Source organism: Henckelia pumila, chromosome 1 (genome assembly GCF_033568475.1).
Source record: "Henckelia pumila isolate YLH828 chromosome 1, ASM3356847v2, whole genome shotgun sequence".
NCBI classification, from domain to species: domain Eukaryota; kingdom Viridiplantae; phylum Streptophyta; class Magnoliopsida; order Lamiales; family Gesneriaceae; genus Henckelia; species Henckelia pumila.
The window spans coordinates 93071125-93094497 of NC_133120.1; the positions used below are offsets into that span (position 1 = coordinate 93071125).

Below are 23373 nucleotides of genomic sequence, written 5' to 3' on the forward strand. Positions count from 1 at the left end.
ACAAATCTCACGAAATCCTCTCAGTTGCACTCTGCTTTCGCTGTTCCTCGGCTCAGCTGCGTTCTGCTCTCGCTGTACCTCTGTTCCTGTTCTTCTCTTCCGTCGTGATACTGCTCAGGTACATTCTCGGTTCGCCATTGTAGTTCCTTCGTGCTAGGTTTCTACAAGGTTTTTCCGTTGTGTTCTGGGAGACAGACGTCCGTGTAATCCTCAAAGCACACACAGGAGAGGACGAATCTGTTTTAAGGAAACTGTACTAGTTACAGGTCTCGGTTTGCTTAACTGTTTCCTTACTCATTCTGTTTATACTTTACAGTAATTACATGCTCAATATACTACTGAATTGTTATACGATCTTACTTCGTTCTGTAATCCTCAAAGCACACACAGGAGAGAACGAATCTGTTTTAAGGAAACTGTACTAGTTACAGGTCTCGGTTTGCTTAATTGTTTCCTTACTCATTCTGTTTATACTTTACAGTAATTACATGCTCAATATACTACTGAATTGTTATACGATCTTACTTCGTTCTTAGTATATACTTTCTGTTATATTCGCATTTTGAGTTTACATATTTTGGATAACAAATATCTGGATTAAAAATATTATTTCACCTTTCCTTATATACAAATAATATTACAAAGATGGAACATAATTGTTCCAAACATCAGGTAGAAATGGTGCCTAGTCACTTGATACATCTGATCAGTATATTTAATAATGTAACATCAAATGTTGCAATATACTTGTTTGAGAATGTTAAGAGATTCGAATCGGATGAATGTAAACTCTCCTGTCGCCGCATCAAAATATAGTGTGAGATTGCTTATTGGACTTTCGAATCTGAATCTTCATTTGTAACACGTTGAACTTTCATCTTTTTCGTTCGCTTCAGTTGCTTCACAACGTCGAGCCGATCATCCGAATAGGGAGAGGGAATCTAATCCACGGCAAGACTGTAAAAAATGAAAGGGAAAAAACTGCAAGAAATTTCTTATATAGAAAGGAGAAATATTGCTTACAAGAGATGGTGTATATTTCCTGATTGCTGCTAACATGGCGGCATGACCGACTGGAGAAACCTGACGAACGACGACGTTAAATATGATATGAACCAAGACCTAAGTTCTGACTTCCAAGAAACCAAATGAACCACCATATATCGAGCTAATTGGTCAGCCACAAAGAAGAACCAAACATTGGGAGTAACTTCGCAAATCACGACTTTGAAATTCTTAAAATTATGATGCATCTTTGATATTATTTTACTATCGCATAAGTAAAGGAAAAAATCTCTACCTGTATAAGTGTTAATATTGCAATCTACACTAAGATAAAATGATTGAGATTAGCCCAATGGCTATTGTGTCATGCAGGTAGTAGGCCTCAGTAGCCTAACTAGGAAAATCATGTATTACATCAAGTGCTCTCTTCACCATAGTTAGTCTACTCCAAAATTCAGCAGATCGCATCAAAACTGAACTTACTGGAATTAGCATTAAAATTGTTATTGGGACAAGAGTAACAACGTCGGTGGCTGCTCTCTGCATTTTTCTCCTCTCCCGCTTTGTAACTTTATGGCCGCATAATTTCTTGGCCAGAAGCCTTAGGGAATCCAATATATCTATAAACAGCAGCTGAGTACCCATACAAATATCCTATATCGAGTAATCCAGAATGCATAATTAGCAAGGACAAGAAAAACACAAAAAAAGAAAAAAAGAGACAGATATGTATAAAGGATAAATAGACTCACTACACTCGTAGCAATTAAATATGCGGTTGTCTTTCTGAAAAAACACTGTTGAATGGACGTTGTAGTATGCCCCGAATCATCTGCGGTTCCAGCCTGGTTTGAACTGGGGTCCTGTTTTTCTTATAGGCCATTTATAATTGTTTCAAAGAACTTAAGCACGCATGAAGGACAGGGAGAAGAAGCTAAGGACATCAAACATTTAATCCATTTTACATTTCAAGAATCACGTTCTTCTGGAAGGAAAAATGAGTTTAATCTTTTAAATTTAATAAACTTAATACAATTGCTTGCAGAATCAATGTGAGGCCCGTAATAGAGAGTTCGTAGATTTGATCAACATTGCCCCAATAATTTATCAAGAAATGTTGGTTTTATTCCCATTCTTATCTTGCTGTGCATTTAGAACCTCGTGTTACCCATTATATACTTGTAGAAGAAGGCGAATTAGAAGTTAATTTCAGAAATCACTCTTCCTATAAAAAATAAACCAGTACTTAAGAGATGTGTTTGGTTCAAGAACAAACAAATTCGGTAAAGTAAAAATGTTACAGCAGTTCTCAGACATTTATCCATCAGCCATATGGCGCATACCTCAGTTTGAGTTGACCTGTTCCGTTGTCTCTCTCTCGTTTTCAATTCTGCCGAAATCTGCATAGCATCCATAACCAAAGATGGATTTTTTGCGCCATTAATAAGAAAAGATTGTGCTGAATCAGGTTCATTTCTTTCACCTATTTTCTGAAGGTCGCTGCTTGAGAAAGTTGACAGACAAGTAAATTGATACTATAATATTACTCATTGTCTCATTTTAACAGGGGTATATATCTCATTTTTCTTCTTATGCAACTCAAAATTTTGAAGTATTTAATAACACAGGACCTCGTTTCAAGTGCTATACCAAATTGGCAATCAGGTGACAATATGCCAATTGTGGCTCCCCAACATTTTATGACGAACAGAAATGTTATTATATGAACTGCAAAAAATGTTTCCCAGTTATCCACCCGGCAAACTTACCTTGATACATCATAAGCAGCCCAGTATTCCTCCAGACATGATGACAGCAGGCCCTGACTAAGGACATAAAAATAGCTCAGACCTCTGATGCTTACTTAAAATCCCGTTAAATGGTAATGACGGAGTTTGATCACACCTCTGAAGCAAGAATTCTAACAAATCAGAATCTAACGTTTGCTGTATTGAACTGCTGTAGTGAGCGAATCCCGAAACTACATCATAGCATACGGTAAAAACAGAGTACAAAATAATCTCCTTCTCTGCCTGAATTGGATTTTTGGATCTTCTCCTTTCTTGGTATAGCTGGCAGTTATATGCAGCATAAAAGTCGAGCCATCCGATTTCATCGACAATTACCTGTTTAACACCAACTATTATGCTTTGATGTCTTCAATGCCAATTAAATGTTACAAACAAACTGACCTCCATTAGATGCTGATACACTGATAGGGTCGAAAACTCGGGATATATGAAGAGGATACCACATTCCAAGTAACTGCAAAGGTCTTTTATCGCCTCGTCAAGGTCCTTCACATTGTGTCTTGACAAAAATAATCTTGTTTCTCTTCCTAGATAAGCAAAAAGACCCAGAATGGGCAAACTATTTTCTTGAAACTGCTGGCACCAGAAAAACCGTATAGATGGCATTTGATTAAACAATGGAAAAGAAAAAGAAATGCAAATAATTACGAGAAATTACACTCAAGATTTGAGAGGTTTTTTTACTTTCAGAAGTATGCACATATTAAATGAAGAATCTTAACAACGTAGCTTTACTATATATCTGATGTTTCTGTGGGACAGAACTAGTATTTTTTGAAATACAATTATACAAAACAGCAAATTCAACCACCACCACAGGCACACTCACTTTCTAACACAAGTTTATACATAGTTTATCTGCCATGAAATTTGTGTAGCTGGAACTCATGCTATATAATTTTTGCAGTGTAACAGATATGATGAAATTTGGTGAAGAATGAGCAAACCTTATTGGAAAGAATATGCTTGCCTTTAGTAACACTCTCTCTTCGGAACGCCGTAAAAAGTTTTCTCTGAACCAATCCAATCCAAAATTCTAGATCTTCAACATTCTTACTTGGAAGAATTTTACCTCCGAAATGAGACAAGAAGTCCTCTTCAAATCCAGCCTTGGTAGCTAAGTGGTACAATTTATCAACAGAAACAAGATCATGTGTAGTGGTAATGAGCTCGATCAATGCATTTTCAATTGATTTTGAAAACAAGGAACAATAAATTCTCCAACTCAATTTTCCCACAGCTGCACAACAAGTGATTGCCACAATTGTTCCTGCAACACCACTGAATTCTTTGTTTTCTAAGAGTTCCTGCACGACTTGTCTTTGATATATATATATATATATATATATTTTAAAAACTCTTGTTTCATCGTTTAGTTTACAAACCTGCCAGCATAATCCATGGACCATTTCTTGAACATGGGCATAAACAATCCAGCAATCCGTGGAACTTCCACCGTTCTAAACCAATGCACGAAAGTGGGATTCCTCACGCATAATTGGTTCTCTATGTGTTCTCCAAGAAAGTTTACCTTTGAAGACAGTCTGGAACGCGACAAAAGAAGAAAATGTCATGACACAATCACCAATCAATCATCAATATTTAGCTGTTTTATGATCAACATATATAACCTGATGTGGTGGTACGCAGAAGTAATGAAGTATCATTGTTCCATTATATAATTATCAAATCTTATGCATCCAATAAATACAAGTTTCCAGGCACGTGCACGTACATTTGATGAACACGAGAAGTGTTGTTACTGCGTTTGTGGGAGAGAAGCACTTCCACTTCAAGTACTGCTATCAGTAATGCATACACTGGAACCTGCACAGATTTGTAACATTCATCTGTTTATTAAAATTATTGCTGAAAACTGTTTCTCCCGTTTGTACATTGAGTACATTTTTTTCCTTTTTCTTTTTTCTTTTTTCCTTTTTCACATCACCATTCTCTGTGAGTCAGTAGACACGAAGACCAGTACAATTTTATACCTGATATGCAATGTGTTTATGCCAGGCATGCACATCTACCCCGTTCCATGCCATTGCAACTGGTGGACCAGTTCTAACCATTTCAAGTTTTTGCATTGAAAGAGATAAACTTCTAGCAGATTCATGCAACACCCACACAAGACAATCAACCCGATTGAATTCCATTTCACAATACTGGTTATCCTCCAACACGCTTGGACCATAGTAGGGAGAGGATGCCATTGATGATAGAGCCCTAGCAGGAATCCTTTTCGATGACAATATTGTAGATGCATTTGCGAGGATAAATTCTTTTGGATGGGACTTCTTCACAAAGGCATGCCTTTCTTGCTCCTTTGCATTAAACTTTGCCAGGCATGGTGCGTTATTTCCATAATTTAGTCTATCCTCACTCGGAACAAGGTTTCTGATCCAACCAAATAAAAAATGGTGAGGGTTCCCAGTGTCATGGAATTTATGCCAGTGATACTCAGCACAATTTATTCGATCAATAACGTTTTTCCCCGAAGGGTCCGGTGCAGTTATATTTAGCAATTATTATCTCTGCCCTTTCAAATCCTCGGTAAACCGAAATCAAAAATCTCCATCAGATGTTGCAAAAAAATAGGAAATTGGGGACGGCCCAATAAATCTTGAACCAAATAGCATCTATAATCAGTAAAGAACAACTCATCTAATTTCACCCCCTCGCCAAGATTCGAAATTCCGAGACTCCAAAAGAGAGAGGGGGGGAAAAAGAAAAGAAAAGGGAAAGCAGCTTAAATGAGAACGAAACCAAGTCCAAGAACACTGACCCAAAAATTGAAAAAAACTAAACGTAAAATTGAAAAGAGCATACCGATTGCAGAAGCCGGAGGATCCTATTGAGAAGTTGGAAGCCATGAGAACAGAGAAGCAAACGAAGAGCTATTGTATGCAAAAATGGAGAAGAGTTGAAAAAAAAGACAGGAAATTTCAACATCAAAAGGTCTTCGTAATTTGCTCCCGCCAACATATACTTGCATCAACTATTATCCAAATTTCTTGTTTCTCTTACAGCCTCAATCCTATCTTCACACACTAATTTCTAATTAACAACCACCGCCATAATAATAAACTAACTAACAAATTTGAGACGAGGTGGTTATTTTATTTACTAGCAACTAATATAGGCGGTAACTTGGGTGCATCAATTTTTAATACTAGCATCTCGGACTCGTACAATCATAATTTTATTTTTTAATTTAATTTTTTTCTAAATATTTGTAATTAATCATAAAATAAAAAATTTGTAAACAAAAGTCAACAAAAATTTAGAAAACAAAAAAAACTAATTACAGTTATTATTGAAATATTAAAAAAATCTCATCAAAATGTAATTTTATTAAAAAATAGACCACTCAATATTACGTATGAAAGGTAAGTTGGGACAAGGAAAAAAAAAAAGCATAGCCATAATTTTTTTTAAAAAAAGCCCCTCAATATTACGGTTGAAGGGTACGTTGGGAAAAACAAAAAAAAAAACTCACCAAATTATGGTTAGTAAGCAGTCCTAGCAACAACATGAGATATTTCATTCGCCTTAGAATTTAATAAAATAGGTCCTAAGACAATTTTTTATTGATTTAGAAAAAATGATAATTTTGTCTATTTAAAATCCTAAAATTCAAAATATATATCAAGGTTTCAAAATCAAGTTCCCAACTAGTAAACAAATTTGATCCTAGGTTGAATGATGGTCGACGACGATGAGGAATGAAAAAACGAATGGATGGAGAAAAATAGCTAAGATAATTATTTTAAGAGATTGACGTCATATAATCACAATATCATATTCTAATAAAATGAAAATATTTAATATAGGTTTTTTTTTTTAAAAAAAAAAAAAACTAAACATATAAAATTTAGTGCATATTGTGTTAATTAATTTTTTATTATTAATTTATAGAAAACACCACCCAAACCAGGAGTTAATTAGCAAAAACTCTTCGGATAGTTAGGGCTCCTTCTCGGCTCGTATCAGCCGCCGCATTCCGTCGCCTAGCGACGAATAACCGCCATGAACCGGCGGTGGAAGAAACAGAAACTGACACCGGAAGCACAGTTTCGCGCCACCCTCGACCACTGCTCCAGAACCAAAAACCTCAACGAGGCCATCTCCCTTTATGAATCCTCAGGCGCCCCCACCCTCTCCTTAAACAACCTCAATTCCCTCCTGTACATCTGCTCTAACTCCGTGTCTGACCCGGAAACTCGGAAACCCGCTGTTGAATTCGGATTCAAGCTATTCCACCAGAATAATGGAAACTTGAAGCCGAATGAGGCCACGATCACGGCTGTATCAAGGTTGGCGGCAGCTAAAGGCGATGGGGATTACGCGTTTGATTTAGCGAAGAGAGTAAAGGACCATGGAGTTGCGCCTAAGCTCAGGACTTTTTCGCCGGCGTTGATTTGTTTTTGTGAGGATGGGATGGCGGATAAGGCGTATGAAGTGGAGGAGCACGTGCAAGCTGCGGGGCTTCAATTGGAGGAACCCGAACTTGTGGCATTGCTAAAGGTGAGAGCTTTTTTCTTCAAGAATGGGATTTTGTTTCCACGGTTGTAACTTTGTAAGGATAAGGTCCAATGATCAATTCTTGCGCCTGTTTCACCTTAGCGACTGTGAATTGTTATGCTATTAGCATTTGCGAGCTGTGGCAACCTTGCCATGTGGTTAAGAGAAGTCTTGATATATTTTGGGACTTTGAAAAAGATTCACCCGATATCTTTGAAAAGTTACATGTGAAATTTGATTTTTTTTTTTCAAAGATTTTAGGAAAACACCTTTTAAAATTGAACGTGCATAAAACTTTCAATCTGTTCGTTTAATTAATCCCTATTATTTTTTGTCCATTCATTTAACACATTAGTATATGTCATTGCGAAGTCTAATTTTAACTATTGGAAAATTATTGGACATAATCTTTGTTGACTGAAGCTTATATTGCTAAGATGATTGTTGAAAGCCCTGGCATTTTCACCCCAAGTTTGGTTGTCTTAACCTTGAGTTTAGCGATAGCGAGTTCCTCATTATTGGTGGGAATTTGTAGCATTGACGGTCTAATTCATATTTCTGAAGGTTAGCATGGAGGCAAGCAGGTTGGAAAAGGTTTATGAGTACTTCCATAAGCTGAGAGTGGCACTAAGAGGGATTAACCAGCCGGCCATGGCACTCATAGAGAATTGGTTTCGTGAGAATCATGCAACTGAGGTGGGTTCAATTAGTTTGGATCAGAATCAGTTGAAGGAAGCTCTTTTAAAGAATGGAGGTGGGTGGCATGGACTTGGCTGGCTTGGAAAGGGCGGTTGGATTGTACAAAGATCGAATGTAGCCTCAGATGGGAAGTGTTCTGTCTGTGGTGAGCAGTTGGTCTGTGTTGATATTGATAGAGCAGAGACTCTGAAGTTTGAGCAATCAATTGCTTCTTTTGCTATGGAAAGAGAAGTCCAATCAAATTTTAAAGAATTTCAGGTCTTAAAATATTCTTTTAGTAAATGATGATTGAATTTTCTCTGTTCTTTTTTCTTGATCACGAATCAATTGTGGAAACTGATAAAAACAAATTTGTTTCAACATTGTAAAGGATTGGCTGGAACAACATTCTGACTATGAGACTGTGATAGATGGAGCTAATATTGGATTGTACCAGCAGAACTTTGCAGAGGGAGGCTTTAGCATTGAACAGGTTGTGTATTTTGGCGTTGTCGTTTGTTGTATGTACTTTTTCCCGATATTAAATTGGTTAAAAATTGATGGCTCATTTTGCTACCTTCCCAAATTTCAATAGAGCAGCTTGATGCTGTTGTCAAAGAAGTGCATAACAGCAGCAAGAAGTGGCCCCTGGTTGTGTTGCATAAAAAGCGTGTGAGATCGCTGCTTGAGGATGCTTCTAAAAGAGAGCTGATTGAGGAGTGGATCGACAAAGGCATTCTCTATGGAACACCATATGGATCTAATGATGATTGGTAAAGATTAATGTACATCTGGAGATTTCCCTTCTCAAATGAAAAGTAATTTCAAATTTTGTTTTTTATGACTCTAAGCATGTGACCTTTGTTCCCTCCACCCACAGAAAAAGAAAAGGAAACATATTAAATTGCCTCCTTCAACAAAATTCCTTTCTTTTCTTGTTGACTGTGAGGACAGTTGGTGCTGGTTTTTCCTTCATCTTGTCCATGCTTGCATTTACTTACTTTTTTATGGTTCAAGAAGAATTTCCAATACCTAAAGCATATAATTATACTTGCTCATCTTTATTGAAGTATCGACTCTCCTGTGCATCCTGTCGTAAGTTGTGACATATGGGTATGTGATTCAGGTATTGGCTTTACGCCACCGTGAAACTTAAGTGCTTGTTAGTGACAAATGATGAAATGAGAGATCACATTTTTGCACTTCTTGGTAGCAACTTTTTCTTCAGATGGAAAGAAAGACATCAGGTTGGTTTATCTATGTTCCAGTTCCTCAATAAACTTAGTAGTTTATGTTTACATTAGTTAAAAGTTCCTTTGCATAAAAAAATGTGACTTGGATCCCATTGACAAAAACTGCATGCAATAGGATGCAACACAAAAAATTATGTTAATATGGATGGATAAATCAAGTGATATCTTGAAGTCAACATGATGGGTTTTTTTATTTCCTTTGATTTGTTTCCTTCCATTGAGGTAAGATAATGATTAGGACCTTGTTGGCCACTCGACAGAACATGTGTTTTGTCAGGGTCGGGTGGATAAGACTTAAGAGCCGTAATAAGGTAGTGTGATGATTTCTCGATGATGTTGAACATCCCAAGGCAGATGAGAGCCATGTTTTCTGTGTTTTTAAACGATGCTTCACATTTGACTGAACTAAACAAGCATGTTGTTTTGTAGGTCAGATATACATTCGTGAAAGGCAATCTGAAGCTTTTGATGCCACCTTTATATTCTGTTGTTATCCAGGTATTATCTGAACCCTCGTCTTTTCACTGTTTAAAATCTTTACTTTGAACACTATAAACCTATGTCTTGAGCTGAACAATTGTTCTCCATTTCGATTTCATCTTAAAAAAAATTTCATCTATTTCAGGAATCTGACAAGGGATCATGGCATATACCCTCGGCAGAAGAAGCCAGTGATGAGCGCTTCAGAACCTGGCTCTGCGTCACACGATCAGGTTCCCATGAAGCTGAAGAAGTTTCCTGCAGCAATCATATTTCAAACAACAGTTCCAGAAACGGTGGTGACGTTTTCTAGAGTTTTTGAGCGTGAAATTGATTATGCAAACGACAAAGGGATATCGATCAAAGTTTGAAGTGGTTGGAAAGCTTCAGTTTCTCATGGAAGATGGCTAAGACGCTGACTCCCCACTCAGCAATTCCATTCGAAAATTTAGGCTCTGTGACGCCTAAGATTTTCAGCTTCATTTCTATCTTCAAATTTTGGCAGTTTTGTTGCTTGGTTAATTTTAAAAAAGGGTCCCCAGATTCGGGCTTCATTTATAATAATATAAATCGTTTCAAATTTGGTCCCATCCAAAGCCCCACCCAAGAATTTCTCCCCATCAAATGAATACTGCACAAAAACAGTTACGAACTAAAATTCCACAATAAACCGTTATAAAATCCTAAACACAACTGCATTGAATGGTTCACAAAATTAAAATACAATGATAAGAACATAAAGTAAATTAAACAGCCTTAAGAACATTAAATTATTGACCTAGAACGTAGCATTTATCCTTCAAACTTTTACATGACAGTAACGGCGACAGAAACAACATAAAAGAGAACGACTTCTGTCACGACAGGGAATGTTCCTGCGCCGGAATACGGCGAAGGTGCCGGAGAAGCGTCCATGTTTCTCGGGTTCACCGATATCACTTCCACCATCAGTCTTTGCCCGCTTTTGCAGTGATCCGGGTCGGCGCTCACAATGTAAAGTGGGCCGGATCGATCCAGATTGATCAAGGTGTGCCCATCATTGAACACCGAAATTGGACGAGTTGAGTTGCAGTGATAGTATCCCCACTTGTCCACTATCTGGACGGTATCGCTCTTGTACTCAAAACCTGTACATATTATTCAAGAAATGAAACGAGACGAAACATTTTTTTGTAAATATTATTTAAATGCCAATATATACTAATCTCCTCTCATGCATTCCTGTATTAATTCATCATGTGTCAAATATCATACACAATGGTGGCAGCAGAAGAAACAAGCAACGAGTCAATGCATGAATTATTTACTAAACTATTTCAACGCAAATTCATTGATTGCCCTGTATCATACATCATTGTTTTGAAACAAACAATCGAGAAGATGAAATGAAGCATATATAAAAACATATCAACTTACGCAGTGAATCTCCGACGTGGAATCTCTTGGTTGCAGCCCATCTGTAGTACATATCAGTTTCATTGGCGGAAGGCTGCCGCCATCCCTCATCTCCGCCCACTTTGAACTCCTCCGCCGCCGTGGCAGGAGCATAACCGACGACAGACAGAACTATCAAAACAGAGAAGCCAAAACCCAAGAAAGTCTCCATTTTATGGGGCTTCATTGCATCTGAATTCTTTATTATTTGTTTAGAAATGAAGTAGATAGATAAAGAGAAATTGGAATTTTAATTGTGAATTGGATATATAGAATGGTGGTGAGGAGGGATTTTTTGAAAATTCGAGAGTAACCGCCGGAGGAGTGGTGGATCGTGGCGGTTGACGGCAGTTATGTACCTTCATGGGTCGAAATCCTTTATGGCGTTGGGCCACACACAGCCCAGCCATACATGTGTTTTTGGGCTATACAAACATTTTGGGCTTACAAACTGCTGTTAAATAACTTAAATGCCCAGTTTTGCCCATATAACAAGTCCGCCCCTGAATTGGTTTTACATTCACAGAAAAATTGTGACACATTTTATTATCTTCCATATATATATATATATATATATCTGGAACAAAATATTAAATTTCTGGTTATGCATGTAAGATATAATATTAAATGCTCGCATGATATACTAAATACAATTTATATTAATTAATTCAAAATTATAAAAACAAACTTGTAGCTAGCAAATTAAAAGATTTCACTTAAATTAGTCATCGATCGGATCCCATACAAACAACATATATAAATATATAAACTAAACAACATAATAATGGACGAATACATTATTCTTGCAAGTACATACATAATCGATCCACATTCAGGTTCGAAACCACGAGAAATTGAAACCGGAAACGAAATGAAATTACTCGAATCGATCGGTACTACTCGGATAGCCACACAAAAAACAACCAGCAAGAAACCGCTTGAAAAGGTCAAGCCTATGGCCACAGCAACGCGATCACACAAATTAGAAGGCAAGGGCTTGCAGAAACACGACTACTTTCCTTGATTTTTAGGCACACGTATATGGGCACGATTTATAATTATATAGTATACATTTACAAAAAAAAAAAAAAATGATACGAGTTACAAATCAAAAAGAATGATTAAATATAAATTTTAAAAGTTGGTTTGATTTAATATTACACATAATTATAAAATCATTTCTTCACTTGAAAAAAAAAAGTCTCTTTCAAAAATTCATTAAGAGCAGTTATACGGACCAATCATTTTAATTAATTTACGTAATGTCGTAAACATATTTGGCACACGTCACTCCATCTATTTAAAGGCAAAAGCTAGCTGGAAATAAAATGTACTATATAAGTTTATAATTACCCTTTCACTTCATTATTCATTTCAAACCAAACAAACAACGAAAGAAAGAAAAGAAAGGTGAGAGATGACGAGTAATGTATCCAGAGATGATGTGGTCCTTGAGACGACGGAGACCAGGGCGAACGGTGGGCTGAGGAACGACGGCCAGGAGGTGGCTGGGTATCGGAAAGCTGACGTCATCCAAGTGTGCATCCGATTGTTGTGTACGTTGAGCAGCTTGGGAGGTATGTTTCTGATGATGACGGTGAAGCAGGATAGCTTCGGCACTTCCGTCTACTCGCCGTAAGTTTTTTTTTTTTTTTACAAAATAATTCCAAACATTTTTCATTAATTTCAACATTAACATCACACACCTTAATTAATTTAGTACCAAAATGCTGACCCTTTACTTTTTGATGAGCAAATAAATTAACATAATGGTATCATTAAAAAAAATATTCATATGCTAGATTGAAATCTACCAAAAATAAGATTAAGATACCAATATATTACCTTAATTATACAAACACGTCAATTTCGTATTTATTACGACTTTTCTACTTTTATCACTCCCAAGTCCCGTGCATGAAATGAACGGTTTAGTACATGCCGCCCGCAGGGCACTACTATGCGGGTGACGTGTAACCTCATGATTGGTTAAAATTAGTGGGTTCTATGTGGGGCCCATTGATTTTAACCAATCATGAGCCGACACGTCACCCGTAGGGCACTACCCTGCGGGTAGCATCTACTCAACCGAAATGAACCCATGACCGATATTATTCACCCAGTGCTCAAAATTATTTCACAACTGGACTTTTCTGTTTGTTTTTCTTTTTCCCAAAGTGTGCAATTGTAATATGTTAATGTTGAAGTTAATGAAAAATGTTTGGAATTATTTTGTAAAAAAAAAAAAAAAAAACTTACGGCGAGTAGACGGGAGTGTCGAAGCCATCCTGCTTCACCGTCATCATCAGAAACATACCTCCCATGCTGCTCAACGTACACAACAAACGGATGCACACTTTGGACACATTACTCGTCATCTCTCACCTTTCTTTTCTTTCTTTCGTTGTTTGTTTGGTTTGAAATGAAAAATGAAGTGAAATGGTAATTATTAACTTATATAATACATTTCATTTCCAGCTAGCTTTTGCCTTTAAACAGGAGTGAACGTGAATTAATTAAAATGATGGGTCCGTATAACTGCTTTTAATGAATTTTTGAAAGAGATTTTTTTTTTTAAAGTGAAGAAATGATTTTATAATTATGTGTAATATTAAATCAAACCCAACTTTTAAAATTTATATTTAATCATTCTTTTTGATTTGTAACTCGTATCATTTTTATTTTTTTTTGTAAATGTATACTGTATAATTATAAATCGTGCCCATATACGTGTGCCTAAAAATCAAGGAAAGTAGTCGTGTTTCAAATTGATACACACACAACATATTAAGCAAGAGCGTGTTGAATTTCTATTTAGTTTTTCAATGTTATTAAACTTTTGATCGAGTCTTTAGTCTTTTGAAGTCATTAGTTGAGTTGTTGGAGTCGTGGGCCTTGTGGCTTTATTGGCTACAAAAAATGTTGGGTTGTTGCTTAATTTTAGAAATACAACTATAAGTTTTTTTGTTTTTTTTTTTGAGAGTATAAGTATGAGTTGTAATGCTATATAGGTGACTATTTATCTTATTAATATATTCAATTTTTTTCTTTTCCTCAGACATAATAGCCTTATCTTCTGACTTCAATTTTGTAAGCTTCCGCCTTTAATTCATTTGTGATCAGAGCCTCTCACAATAACCAATGTTGGTTTGGCAGACAGTAATTTTTCCTCATCATAATATCATTAATTATTTTCAACAACAAATTAACATTTGATATTAAAATATAATAATAATGTACATGCATTGCGTGGGAGGCTTTACTAGCTAGTAATAGTATATAAAATACCTGATCAACAGCAAAAATGAGCCATGCCTGATTCCTATAAGGAATGATTGGAGGTTTGCTCAACATTCCCCGCAATTTTCCGCCCCATTGAATCGATGAATGAATTGTTGCCACGCCACATACTCCGACCAGAGAATTGATTATTATTATTATTATTATTATTATTTCAACACAAAATTTACATTACTCAACCATTCTTTTCATCCATTTCTTGTTGCGTTTTCTCTTTAGTTTGCAACATATTTAATTTTTAAAGATTTCAAGTTTAACAAGCTGGTACACTTCAATAATGAATCATATATATATATACTAGCGCCTAGCTAGAATTATGTGTTTAATTTATATGGCTATTTGTTCTGAAGGAGAATATATATGGAATTTCAAAAGATAATTAAAGTGGTCCACGGGTTCTTGTTTTTATACACTCTGGTGTATGGCATTAAGAAAGAGGGCCCTTTCCAGACTTCTGTCTCCATTAATATAATATCGTTTTGAGGGAGGTTAATTATAACAAGGACAAAACCAAAATTCCCATAAAAGATGACATTACAGAGTCATGATAAGCAAATAATCATTAAAAGAAAATTAAGGTAATATATTGATGTCTTAATCCTATTTTCTTTCAATGATACCATTATGTCAATTTATTTGCTCGTCATGAATTTATAATGTCATGCATCTTTTATTGATAAAACTAAAAAAGTCGTAATAAATACGAAGTTGATGTATTTGTATAATTAGACATAGTTTGGTACATATGATAGGATAAATATATGATATATAATATAAGGATAAATTTAGGATAAGTAAAATGATAGGATACTATAGTGAATTTTTGGTATGATAAATTTAGGATAAGTAAAATGATAGGATACTATAGTGAATTTTTGGTATGATTTTAATAAGAGTTATTAAATTTATATATTCGATTTTAATGAAAAAATTAACCCTACCGTAATGTAGAGGAGAATGAGGCGTGTTTAAAGTTTAGATGTTTTTATATGTGGAGGGTAATCATGTATTTTTGTAGTATTTTTTAGTTGTATTAAATTTATCACACCAAATCAAAGGGATACGTAGTTCCCTTGTCAAAACATTTATCAAGGGTCGTTGACTTATCATGGGCTTTTTAAAAATGTACCAAGCATGAGATGGAGAATGATAATTTATTAATCACTCCCTTATCATGTGTACCAAACTAAGTCTAAATGTATTATATTGATGTCTTAATCCTATTTTCATTCAATGATACCATTTTTGTCAATTTATTTGCTCATCATGAATTTATAATGCCATACATATAAATGAGCAAATTAAGGAAAAAACCCAACATGAAATGGATGAAAATGAGTGGTTGAGTAATGTAAATTTTTTGTTGAAAAAATAATAATATTAGTAATTATCATCATCATCATCAGGTTTCTGGTAGTAATGTGCGGCATGATGGCAATTCATTCATTTTGTCAAATGTGCATAAAATTGGGGGGAATGTTGAGCTAACCTCCCATCATTCCTTGTAGGAAAGATGGATGGGTCCTTTTTTCTGCAGATCTGGTATGGTAAATCCTCCCACACAATGCACATGTACATGATTATATTTTAATATCAAATGTTTGTTGTTTTTTTTATTCTATACATTTACATTTAAAAAATAATAATACGAGTAATTTAACGTATGTGTATATATATAAATAAATTCATGGCTGCAGATAAATACACTCGCTTTGACGAGTGCGGGATTAAGTACTACATCACGTCTCCTTCCGGATTTGTGCAAGCTATTCTTTCTGTGATCTTGTTGTTGTGGCCGTATAGACTTAACCTTTATAAGCTGTTTCTTGCTGGCTAGCTAGCTATCTATTTGTTTTGAAAGATAATTAATTAAAGAGCTGTACGTCTTTTCAGACTTGTGTCTCCATTATATTATTATACAACCGTTTGAGGGGGGTTAATTATGACAAGGACGTACAAAAGCAAAATTCCCATAAAAGATGACATTACAGAGTCATGATAAGCAAATAAATTGACATAATGCAGGTATCATTAAAAGAAAATAGAATTAAGAAAGAAATATATTACCTTAATTGTATAGACACATATCAATTTCGTATTTATTAGGTACGACTTTTCTACTTTTATCACTCCCAAGTCCAGTGCATGAATGAACCAATATTGATCACCGGCCACAAGTGATTGGTTCATCACCGGCCACCAGTGCTCAAAATATTTCTTCATACTGGACTTTCCCAAATTCGATCATGGAAACAAATAACATTGACGAAAATATTTACACACGAACTCAAAAATGTCACGCCTCGAGACCGAGACGTGCCACCGGCGTTGTTTCAAATTCACACAAATTATAAAACAACCAGCCTCGTAGTACAGTATAAACCAAACCAGTCTATTATCATAAATAAACTTCAAAACATTATCTTTACAACTCGATAAATCCAAAATAATGAAACGATTGCGGAAGCGTCTAAAAACTTAATAACAAAATATTAAAGCAAAAATCCCAGTAATAAAAATAACGAAATTTAGTCTTATTATTTCTCTATCACCATCCCCAAAACATATCTTGTTCACGATCCTCTAAATCGCCATCTTCATCATCTGGAAGGGAAAAAGTAAGGGGGGTGAGTGTTTTGGAAAACACTCAGCAAGTGGGAGCCGATCGATCATATCAAATATATACATATATATATTTATCTCAAAACTTGTAATATATTCCATAACAAAACATTTCTTTCATGTCCCAACAAAGCATAACAAAGCATAATATCATCATAACAAAATAGACATTATTTACATACTTTGGCCAGACACTGAAATTCCTCTCATTAATCGTGGCTAACTGATCAGTTCCCCTATATGTAATCCCTCTAAGGGGTGAGGTCATGGAACGGTTATTATTACCCACCGCATCAGGGCCATAACATAACATGGTTCGGAAATTCCTTTTCCACTCTTAATTTGAGTCATAACAGTGCCAAAACATACTTATAACAAATTCATCAAGAATATCAATTACATAGCAAAATTCGAAAGAATATCATGAACGATCGAAATTTTAAATCATACATAAGGTTTTAAAACAAAAGCCCACTTACCGTAGATGTGTACAGAAATCAATAACCTTGCAAATCCTGGACCAAAACTTCAATGAAAATTCGGAAGTACTTCTCGAAACACACTAATCTGTGAACCAACCAAAGCAAGCCCTTTTCTTTCTTTAATTTATTCCCAATTCACGAAAGTGATCTGACAAACCTTGAGAAATTTTACTCTCTCAAATCCCTAGGATAACTCAACGTGTAACTAGGGAAAAGTGGTTGGAAAATCCCTTAGGCCACTTGCAACCAAAAGTTGACTAAACCAACCGAAAGAAAATAAGGAGAAAAGTGGACAGAAATTAACTCTATTGCTTAGGTTGCTACACGAAAATATGGAGATTAAAAGAGAGAATGAGTGATTTTCCTTAAGCTTTGAACCTCTATTTATAGGCACACAATAGGAGTTTGAGATTGACTAGGATAGTGACTTTCAAAATTTGAATTCAAATCTATCTCCCAAGATTTGACCACACCTAGATCTTGATCACCTATTTTAATAATATTTTATCAAGATACCCAAAATTATATTCTATCTCCAACACTATCTCGATGAAATAAAATATACTAATATTAATTATCATAAATTAACTATTATCACAAATAAATAATTAAATAATAAAAGATCCTAAACGTAATTTAGAAAAATTACGGTTTTCACATTCTCCCCACCTTAAAAGAAGTTTCGTCCTCGAAACTTTGATTAACTTACTAGTAAGGGTCGCTAAGCTAAATGGTTCGATCGGTTACTCAGGTATAAGCTCCAACATCTTACGAACCTCTTAGATGTAAACAAATGGGTGGCGCCAAAATCGAACGAAACAGATAAAGAAACGTTGCTGATTAGAATGGTACCTTCCACGACTTTGTTTGCACCACCTGCTTCTTCTTAAGTAACTGCATAGACACGAGCATTGGGTTTATTTTTATTTGGTTGGCCTTGGGTAGTAGTACTAGTATGTGGTCCTGTCCTTGCCTTCATGGTTTCGGGACATTGAGCAATTCGGTGTCCGAATTTTCCACAGTTGAAATAGGCACCAGTGTTTCGACGACATTTCCCTTCATGTCGGAGGTTGCAGGTGGGGCATAGCTTGATCTGTGGACAGTTTGGAGCAGCATAAGTTTCCTTGAAGGATTCATCAGAATTGTTCGAATGCTTGGAAGTCAGAGGTCGTTTGTTGTGGAAGTCATTCTCACGACGCTTGATGTCCGATTCAGCTCGGATGGCCGCTCCCATCAAATCCGCGAAGTTGGCAGGCTGATAAACTGCTAATGCTGACTGTATATGACTATTCAACCCCTTCTTGAAACGATGCAACTTCAGATCATCGTCTCCCATAATTGTTGGGGCATAGGACCCAAGCTCATTAAACTTGGAAGTGTATTCCACCACTGTCATGTCTGGTGTTTGCGTAAGATTCTCAAAATCGTTCAGCTTCTGCATTTTAACTTCAGCTGGAAAGTACTGCTTCAAAAATGCGGTACGGAACTGTTGCCATGTGATTGCTCCCACAGCTAGCATAGCAGGTGAAACGGCTTCCCACCACTTCCTTGCTTTGTCCTCCAGCAAAGGAATCGTCACCTCTACTTTCAGTGCTTCAGGAATTTCAAGTAAACGAAGTTGGTCCTCCATCTTCTTCATCCAATTTCGTCCCACTTCTAGATCGGCATCCCCTTTGAACATTTCAGTTCGGTTCTTGCGAAGAGCCTCGTAATGGAATTTGACTCCATTCTGGGCAGGTGGTGGAGGTGGCGGATTGCCATTACCATTTCCGTTAATGTTTCCCATCCCTTGTATAGTTGTTGCCACTATTGCTGCAATAGCCGCAAGGTCTTCTCTACTAAGGTTGATTCTTGGAGGTGGGTTCGAATTATCCCCCTGGTGGTTGTTGTTGTTGTTGTTGTTGTTGTTGTTGCGAGTTCTAGGGGGTGCTCCGGCCATTTCCTACAGTAAAGGAGTTCTAAGAGTTTGTCGAAACATGACACTTTAAGAAGAAAGGAAATAGCGGAATAAATAAATCAATAAATAATCCAAAGGATAAAAATTATTTTATTGATTCCCAAAATTTCATGAAGGTAAAAAAAACAAGTCAAGTCTCAAAACACCAAGATATCAGAACCATGCTGAATAAAAATAGTGCTGAATAAAAGGAATAAGCTAGGTGATAGTCTAATCTATGATTTCTCCATCGCCCGCGGCTTCATCTTCTGCCGGAACGTCTTCTGGGTCCTCATTTCCCACAAGGGATGCCATAAGGAGCTGATCAATGTACTGGAGTGCGGTTAAGTTTTGTGCCTCTAAGTTGTGCACAGTGTGTTGCAGTTCTTGCACTTGATTTTGTAAACCTTGGATATGGATTCCCGACTCTTGACTCCGTAGAGCCTCTTTGCGTGCCTCCTCAAGGAGTATGGCTTGAAGTTCCTTCACGTTAGCTAGGGCAGATGCTAGTTTCTTCTTTGTTTCCTCGTGTTCCTTCTCTTCCTTATTGAGGTAATATGCAAACCTTTCAACATCGGATTCAAGGTGGTCCTGATGCTCCTCCATCTCGCTCTTGTTAGCCTTTAGCATTTTCATGTTTTCAATCATTTCCTCTTTCTCGTATTGCTCCACGTATAGAGAAGACCTCAATGATTTGATAACTTGATCCTTGCTTCGCACAACGCTTTTGCGAGCCGTAAATTTTTGGTGCGAGCCATCTTCCTAAAATAAATAGGAATGGGTTCAAGTTAAAATTCAAATTGATGAAACTTCAGGCAGAATTGATATAGAACAAGATTTTTAGGCGAATTTTCCAAAAATGGAAATTTTCGAGATATTTCCAAGGATCGAAACTACTGATCACAAGGAGTATGAGACAATCGACAGAAACAAATTTTGAGTTTCCCACGAAAAGTTATAGGCAAAACAAACATTTCCAAAAATAGCAAAAACGCAAATTTGCGGGTTCAAACGAACGAAAAACATCACTGATCCTACAAAGTATGAGTTTGACTCAGAGGAACGGTTCGGGTTAGGATACGCTAGGCTTGAGTCGAAATTTGACAACGTCAAATTTTTCGGTACGGATTCCCATCCGGATTTATGAACCTGGCGGGCTTTGATACCACTAAATGTCACGCCTCGAGACCGAGACGTGCCACCGGCGTTGTTTCAAATTATAAAACAACCAGCCTCGTAGTACATTATAAAAAAAACCAGTCTATTATCATAAATAAACTTCAAAACATTGTCCTTACAACTCGATAAATCCAAAATAATGAAACGATTGTGAAAGCGTCTAAAAACTTAATAACAAAATATTAAAGCAAAAATCCCAATAATAAAAATAACGAAATTTAGTCTTATTATTCCTCTATCACCATCCCCAAAACATATCTTGTTCACGATCCTTTAAATCGCCATCTTCATCATCTGGAAGGGGAAAAGTAAGGGGGGGGTGAGTGTTTTGGAAAACACTCAGCAAGTGAGGGTCGATCGATCATATCAAATATATACATATATATATTTATCTCAAAACTTGTAATATATTCCATAACAAAACATTTCTTTCATGTCCCAACAAAGCATAACAAAGCATAATATCATCATAACAAAATAGACATGATTTACATACTTTGGTCAGACACTGAAATTCCTCTCATTAATCGTGGCTAACTGATCAGTCCCCTATATATAATCCCTCTAAGGGGTGAGGTCATGGAACGGTTATTATTACCCACCGCATCAGGGCCATAACATAAAATGGTTCGGAAATTCTCTTTCCACTCTTAATTTGAGTCATAACAGTGCCAAAACATACTTATACCAAATTCATCAAGAATATCAATTATATAGCAAAATTCGAAAGAATATCATGAACGATCGAAATTTTAAATCATACATAAGGTTTTAAAACAAAAGCCCACTTACCGTAGATGTGTACAGAAATCAATAACCTTGCAAATTCTGGACCAAAACTTCAATGAAAATTCGGAAGTACTTCTCGAAACACACTAATCTGTGAACCAACCAAAACAAGCCCTTTTCTTTCTTTAATTTATTCCCAATTCACGAAAGTGATCTGACAAATTAACCTTGAGAAATTTTACTCTCTCAAATCCCTAGGATAACTCAACGTGTAACTAGGGAAAAGTGGTTGGAAAATCCCTTAGGCCACTTGCAACCAAAAGTTGACTAAACCAACCGAAAGAAAATAAGGAGAAAAGTGGACAGAAATTGACTCTATTGTTTAGGCTGCTACACGAAAATATGGAGATTAAAAGAGAGAATGAGTGATTTTCCTTAAGCTTTGAACCTCTATTTATAGGCACACAATAGGAGTTTGAGATTAACTAGGATAGTGACTTTCAAAATTTGAATTCAAATCTATCTCCCAAGATTTGACCATACATAGATCTTGATCACCTATCTTAATAATATTTTATCAAGATACCCAAAATTATATTCTATCTCCAACACTATCTCGATGACATAAAATATACTAATATTAATTATCATAAATTAACTATTATCACAAATAAATAATTAAATAATAAAATATCCTAAACGTAATTTAGAAAAATTACTGTTTTCACAAAAAATCCTCAAACTCGTTGTATTTATGTGGGTTTTTTTTTTTGTTAAAAAAAAAACACTCAAATTGTAATATATATAAAACTTAAACCAAACACTACAGGATCATGCATGGTAATTAAGGCCAGCCTTTTCGAGTGATAAGTTTGATGCGGCCCAAAGGGAAAAAATAAATAAATAAATATACTGGAATTAATTAAGGAGTCGGAGAAAGAGGTACGTACCATTGGGAGTCATAACCGCGGGAAATGGTGGAAGCCTGCAGCTTCGCTGTCATCATCACTAACACGCCTGTTAAGCTGGTCCACGTACATGACGTCAGCTTTCCGGTACCCAGCCACCTCCTGGCCGCCGTCCTCCGCCCACCGTCCGCCCTCGTCTCCGTCAGCTCAATCCCTCACCTTTTCTTTCTTTCTTAGTTTCTTTGGTTTGAATGAAAAATGAAGGGTTATAAACTTATATATAGTACATTTTCGGCTAGCTTTTGGCATTAAACAGAGGGTGACACGTGGCAAATATGGGAATGGGTTTTCTTTTTTTTTTTTTTTTACAACATTACGTGAAATTAGTATCATGTCATGGGTACGTATAACTATTCTTTATGAATTTTTGAAAGAGTTACTTTTTTTTTTCAAGTGAAAAAATGATTTTATAATTATGTGTAATATTATAAAGAGTAATGATATTCATTTACTCTATAAGAATTCCGTTTATTTTTATAAATAAATCACGTATTCTATTTGAAAAATCATATACATATCACTTACATGAACGTATGTATAGAATGGAAAGCAGATTTGAATTGCATTGTGCCTGCAGGCAGTCCAAATATGACAAAAACTTCAAGTTATGCAGTCCATAGTTTAATTGGGCCGAACCCACATAAAGATCTGTTGGTCATGAGTAGATGATGAGAAGTCGTGAGCTCAAAATTCCCTCACACGGATCCCATTACCCATATACTCGACTCATATGGTGCCTGTACTCAACATCACTAGGCCCAGACGCGCATTTAGACATTTAAGTTCGATTCTTCGTTATATAAAACATAAGCAGTTATACTATGACAATGTTTGGTACAAGAGATGGGATTATCAAATGATTAGTAAATGAATGATAAAAGATATGTTTTTTACTATCTATTTTTATTTTCTATTTTTAACCAAGTTTTGTGATTCAAAAAGGGGGAGATTGTTACGCCTTAAACGCAT

The 23373-nt window shown here is 36.0% G+C and overlaps 3 protein-coding genes and 2 long non-coding RNA genes across 6 annotated transcripts; 2 read left to right on the forward strand and 3 right to left on the reverse strand.

The window, feature by feature from the left end:
- Window positions 1–673: 673 nt before the first annotated feature.
- LOC140888695 (uncharacterized) lies at window positions 674–5879 on the reverse strand. Its single transcript, XM_073296395.1, has 13 exons — window positions 5649–5879; window positions 4811–5216; window positions 4552–4643; window positions 4202–4360; window positions 3764–4097; window positions 3198–3389; window positions 2911–3131; window positions 2775–2831; window positions 2349–2505; window positions 1758–1868; window positions 1489–1659; window positions 1024–1083; window positions 674–941 (listed from the first exon to the last, which is right to left on the reverse strand). Exons 1-13 carry the CDS (start codon window positions 5690–5692, stop codon window positions 828–830), a joined length of 2118 nt encoding a protein of 705 aa, XP_073152496.1. The 5' UTR covers window positions 5693–5879; the 3' UTR covers window positions 674–827.
- Window positions 5880–6766: 887 nt separating this feature from the next.
- LOC140893057 (proteinaceous RNase P 2-like) lies at window positions 6767–10322 on the forward strand. Of its 2 annotated transcripts, none has more exons than XM_073302135.1 (7): window positions 6767–7346; window positions 7908–8300; window positions 8413–8514; window positions 8622–8794; window positions 9148–9268; window positions 9704–9772; window positions 9900–10322. In XM_073302135.1, the coding sequence occupies exons 1-7, from the start codon at window positions 6849–6851 to the stop codon at window positions 10065–10067; spliced, it is 1524 nt and encodes a 507-aa protein (XP_073158236.1). In that variant the 5' UTR covers window positions 6767–6848; the 3' UTR covers window positions 10068–10322. The 2 variants fall into 2 exon arrangements, with proteins under 2 accessions (XP_073158236.1, XP_073158243.1); XM_073302142.1 differs by having other exon boundaries at window positions 9709–9772; window positions 9900–10048.
- A 231-nt stretch (window positions 10323–10553) lies between these two features.
- Window positions 10554–11513, reverse strand: LOC140876484 (early nodulin-like protein 7). The gene is made up of 2 exons (XM_073280458.1): window positions 11171–11513; window positions 10554–10881 (listed from the first exon to the last, which is right to left on the reverse strand). The coding sequence occupies exons 1-2, from the start codon at window positions 11373–11375 to the stop codon at window positions 10562–10564; spliced, it is 525 nt and encodes a 174-aa protein (XP_073136559.1). The 5' UTR covers window positions 11376–11513; the 3' UTR covers window positions 10554–10561.
- Window positions 11514–12493: 980 nt separating this feature from the next.
- LOC140875704 (uncharacterized) lies at window positions 12494–16357 on the forward strand. The gene is made up of 3 exons (XR_012148568.1): window positions 12494–12823; window positions 15997–16030; window positions 16186–16357. It is a non-coding gene; the product is annotated as an uncharacterized lncRNA (long non-coding RNA).
- Window positions 16358–16866: 509 nt separating this feature from the next.
- Window positions 16867–22652, reverse strand: LOC140876078 (uncharacterized). The gene is made up of 2 exons (XR_012148656.1): window positions 22387–22652; window positions 16867–17092 (listed from the first exon to the last, which is right to left on the reverse strand). It is a non-coding gene; the product is annotated as an uncharacterized lncRNA (long non-coding RNA).
- Between the last annotated feature and the right edge of the window lie 721 nt (window positions 22653–23373).

Excerpts from the sequence above, each read along its gene's own strand:
- LOC140888695 (XM_073296395.1), bottom strand. The coding sequence starts at position 5,692 with ATGGCTTCCAACTTCTCAATAGGATCCTCCGGCTTCTGCAATCG. Across the intron at positions 4,644-4,810 it reads ATAAACACATTGCATATCAG|GTTCCAGTGTATGCATTACT; the intron begins GTATAAAATTGT and ends AAATCTGTGCAG. Across the intron at positions 4,098-4,201 it reads TCCATGGATTATGCTGGCAG|TGGTGTTGCAGGAACAATTG; the intron begins GTTTGTAAACTA and ends CAAAGAATTCAG.
- LOC140893057 (XM_073302135.1), top strand. The coding sequence starts at position 6,849 with ATGAACCGGCGGTGGAAGAAACAGAAACTGACACCGGAAGCACAGTTT. Across the intron at positions 8,795-9,147 it reads TATGGATCTAATGATGATTG|GTATTGGCTTTACGCCACCG; the intron begins GTAAAGATTAAT and ends TATGTGATTCAG. Across the intron at positions 9,773-9,899 it reads TATATTCTGTTGTTATCCAG|GAATCTGACAAGGGATCATG; the intron begins GTATTATCTGAA and ends CATCTATTTCAG.
- LOC140876484 (XM_073280458.1), bottom strand. The coding sequence starts at position 11,375 with ATGAAGCCCCATAAAATGGAGACTTTCTTGGGTTTTGGCTTCTCTGTT. Across the intron at positions 10,882-11,170 it reads CCACGTCGGAGATTCACTGC|GTTTTGAGTACAAGAGCGAT; the intron begins GTAAGTTGATAT and ends TAATATGTACAG.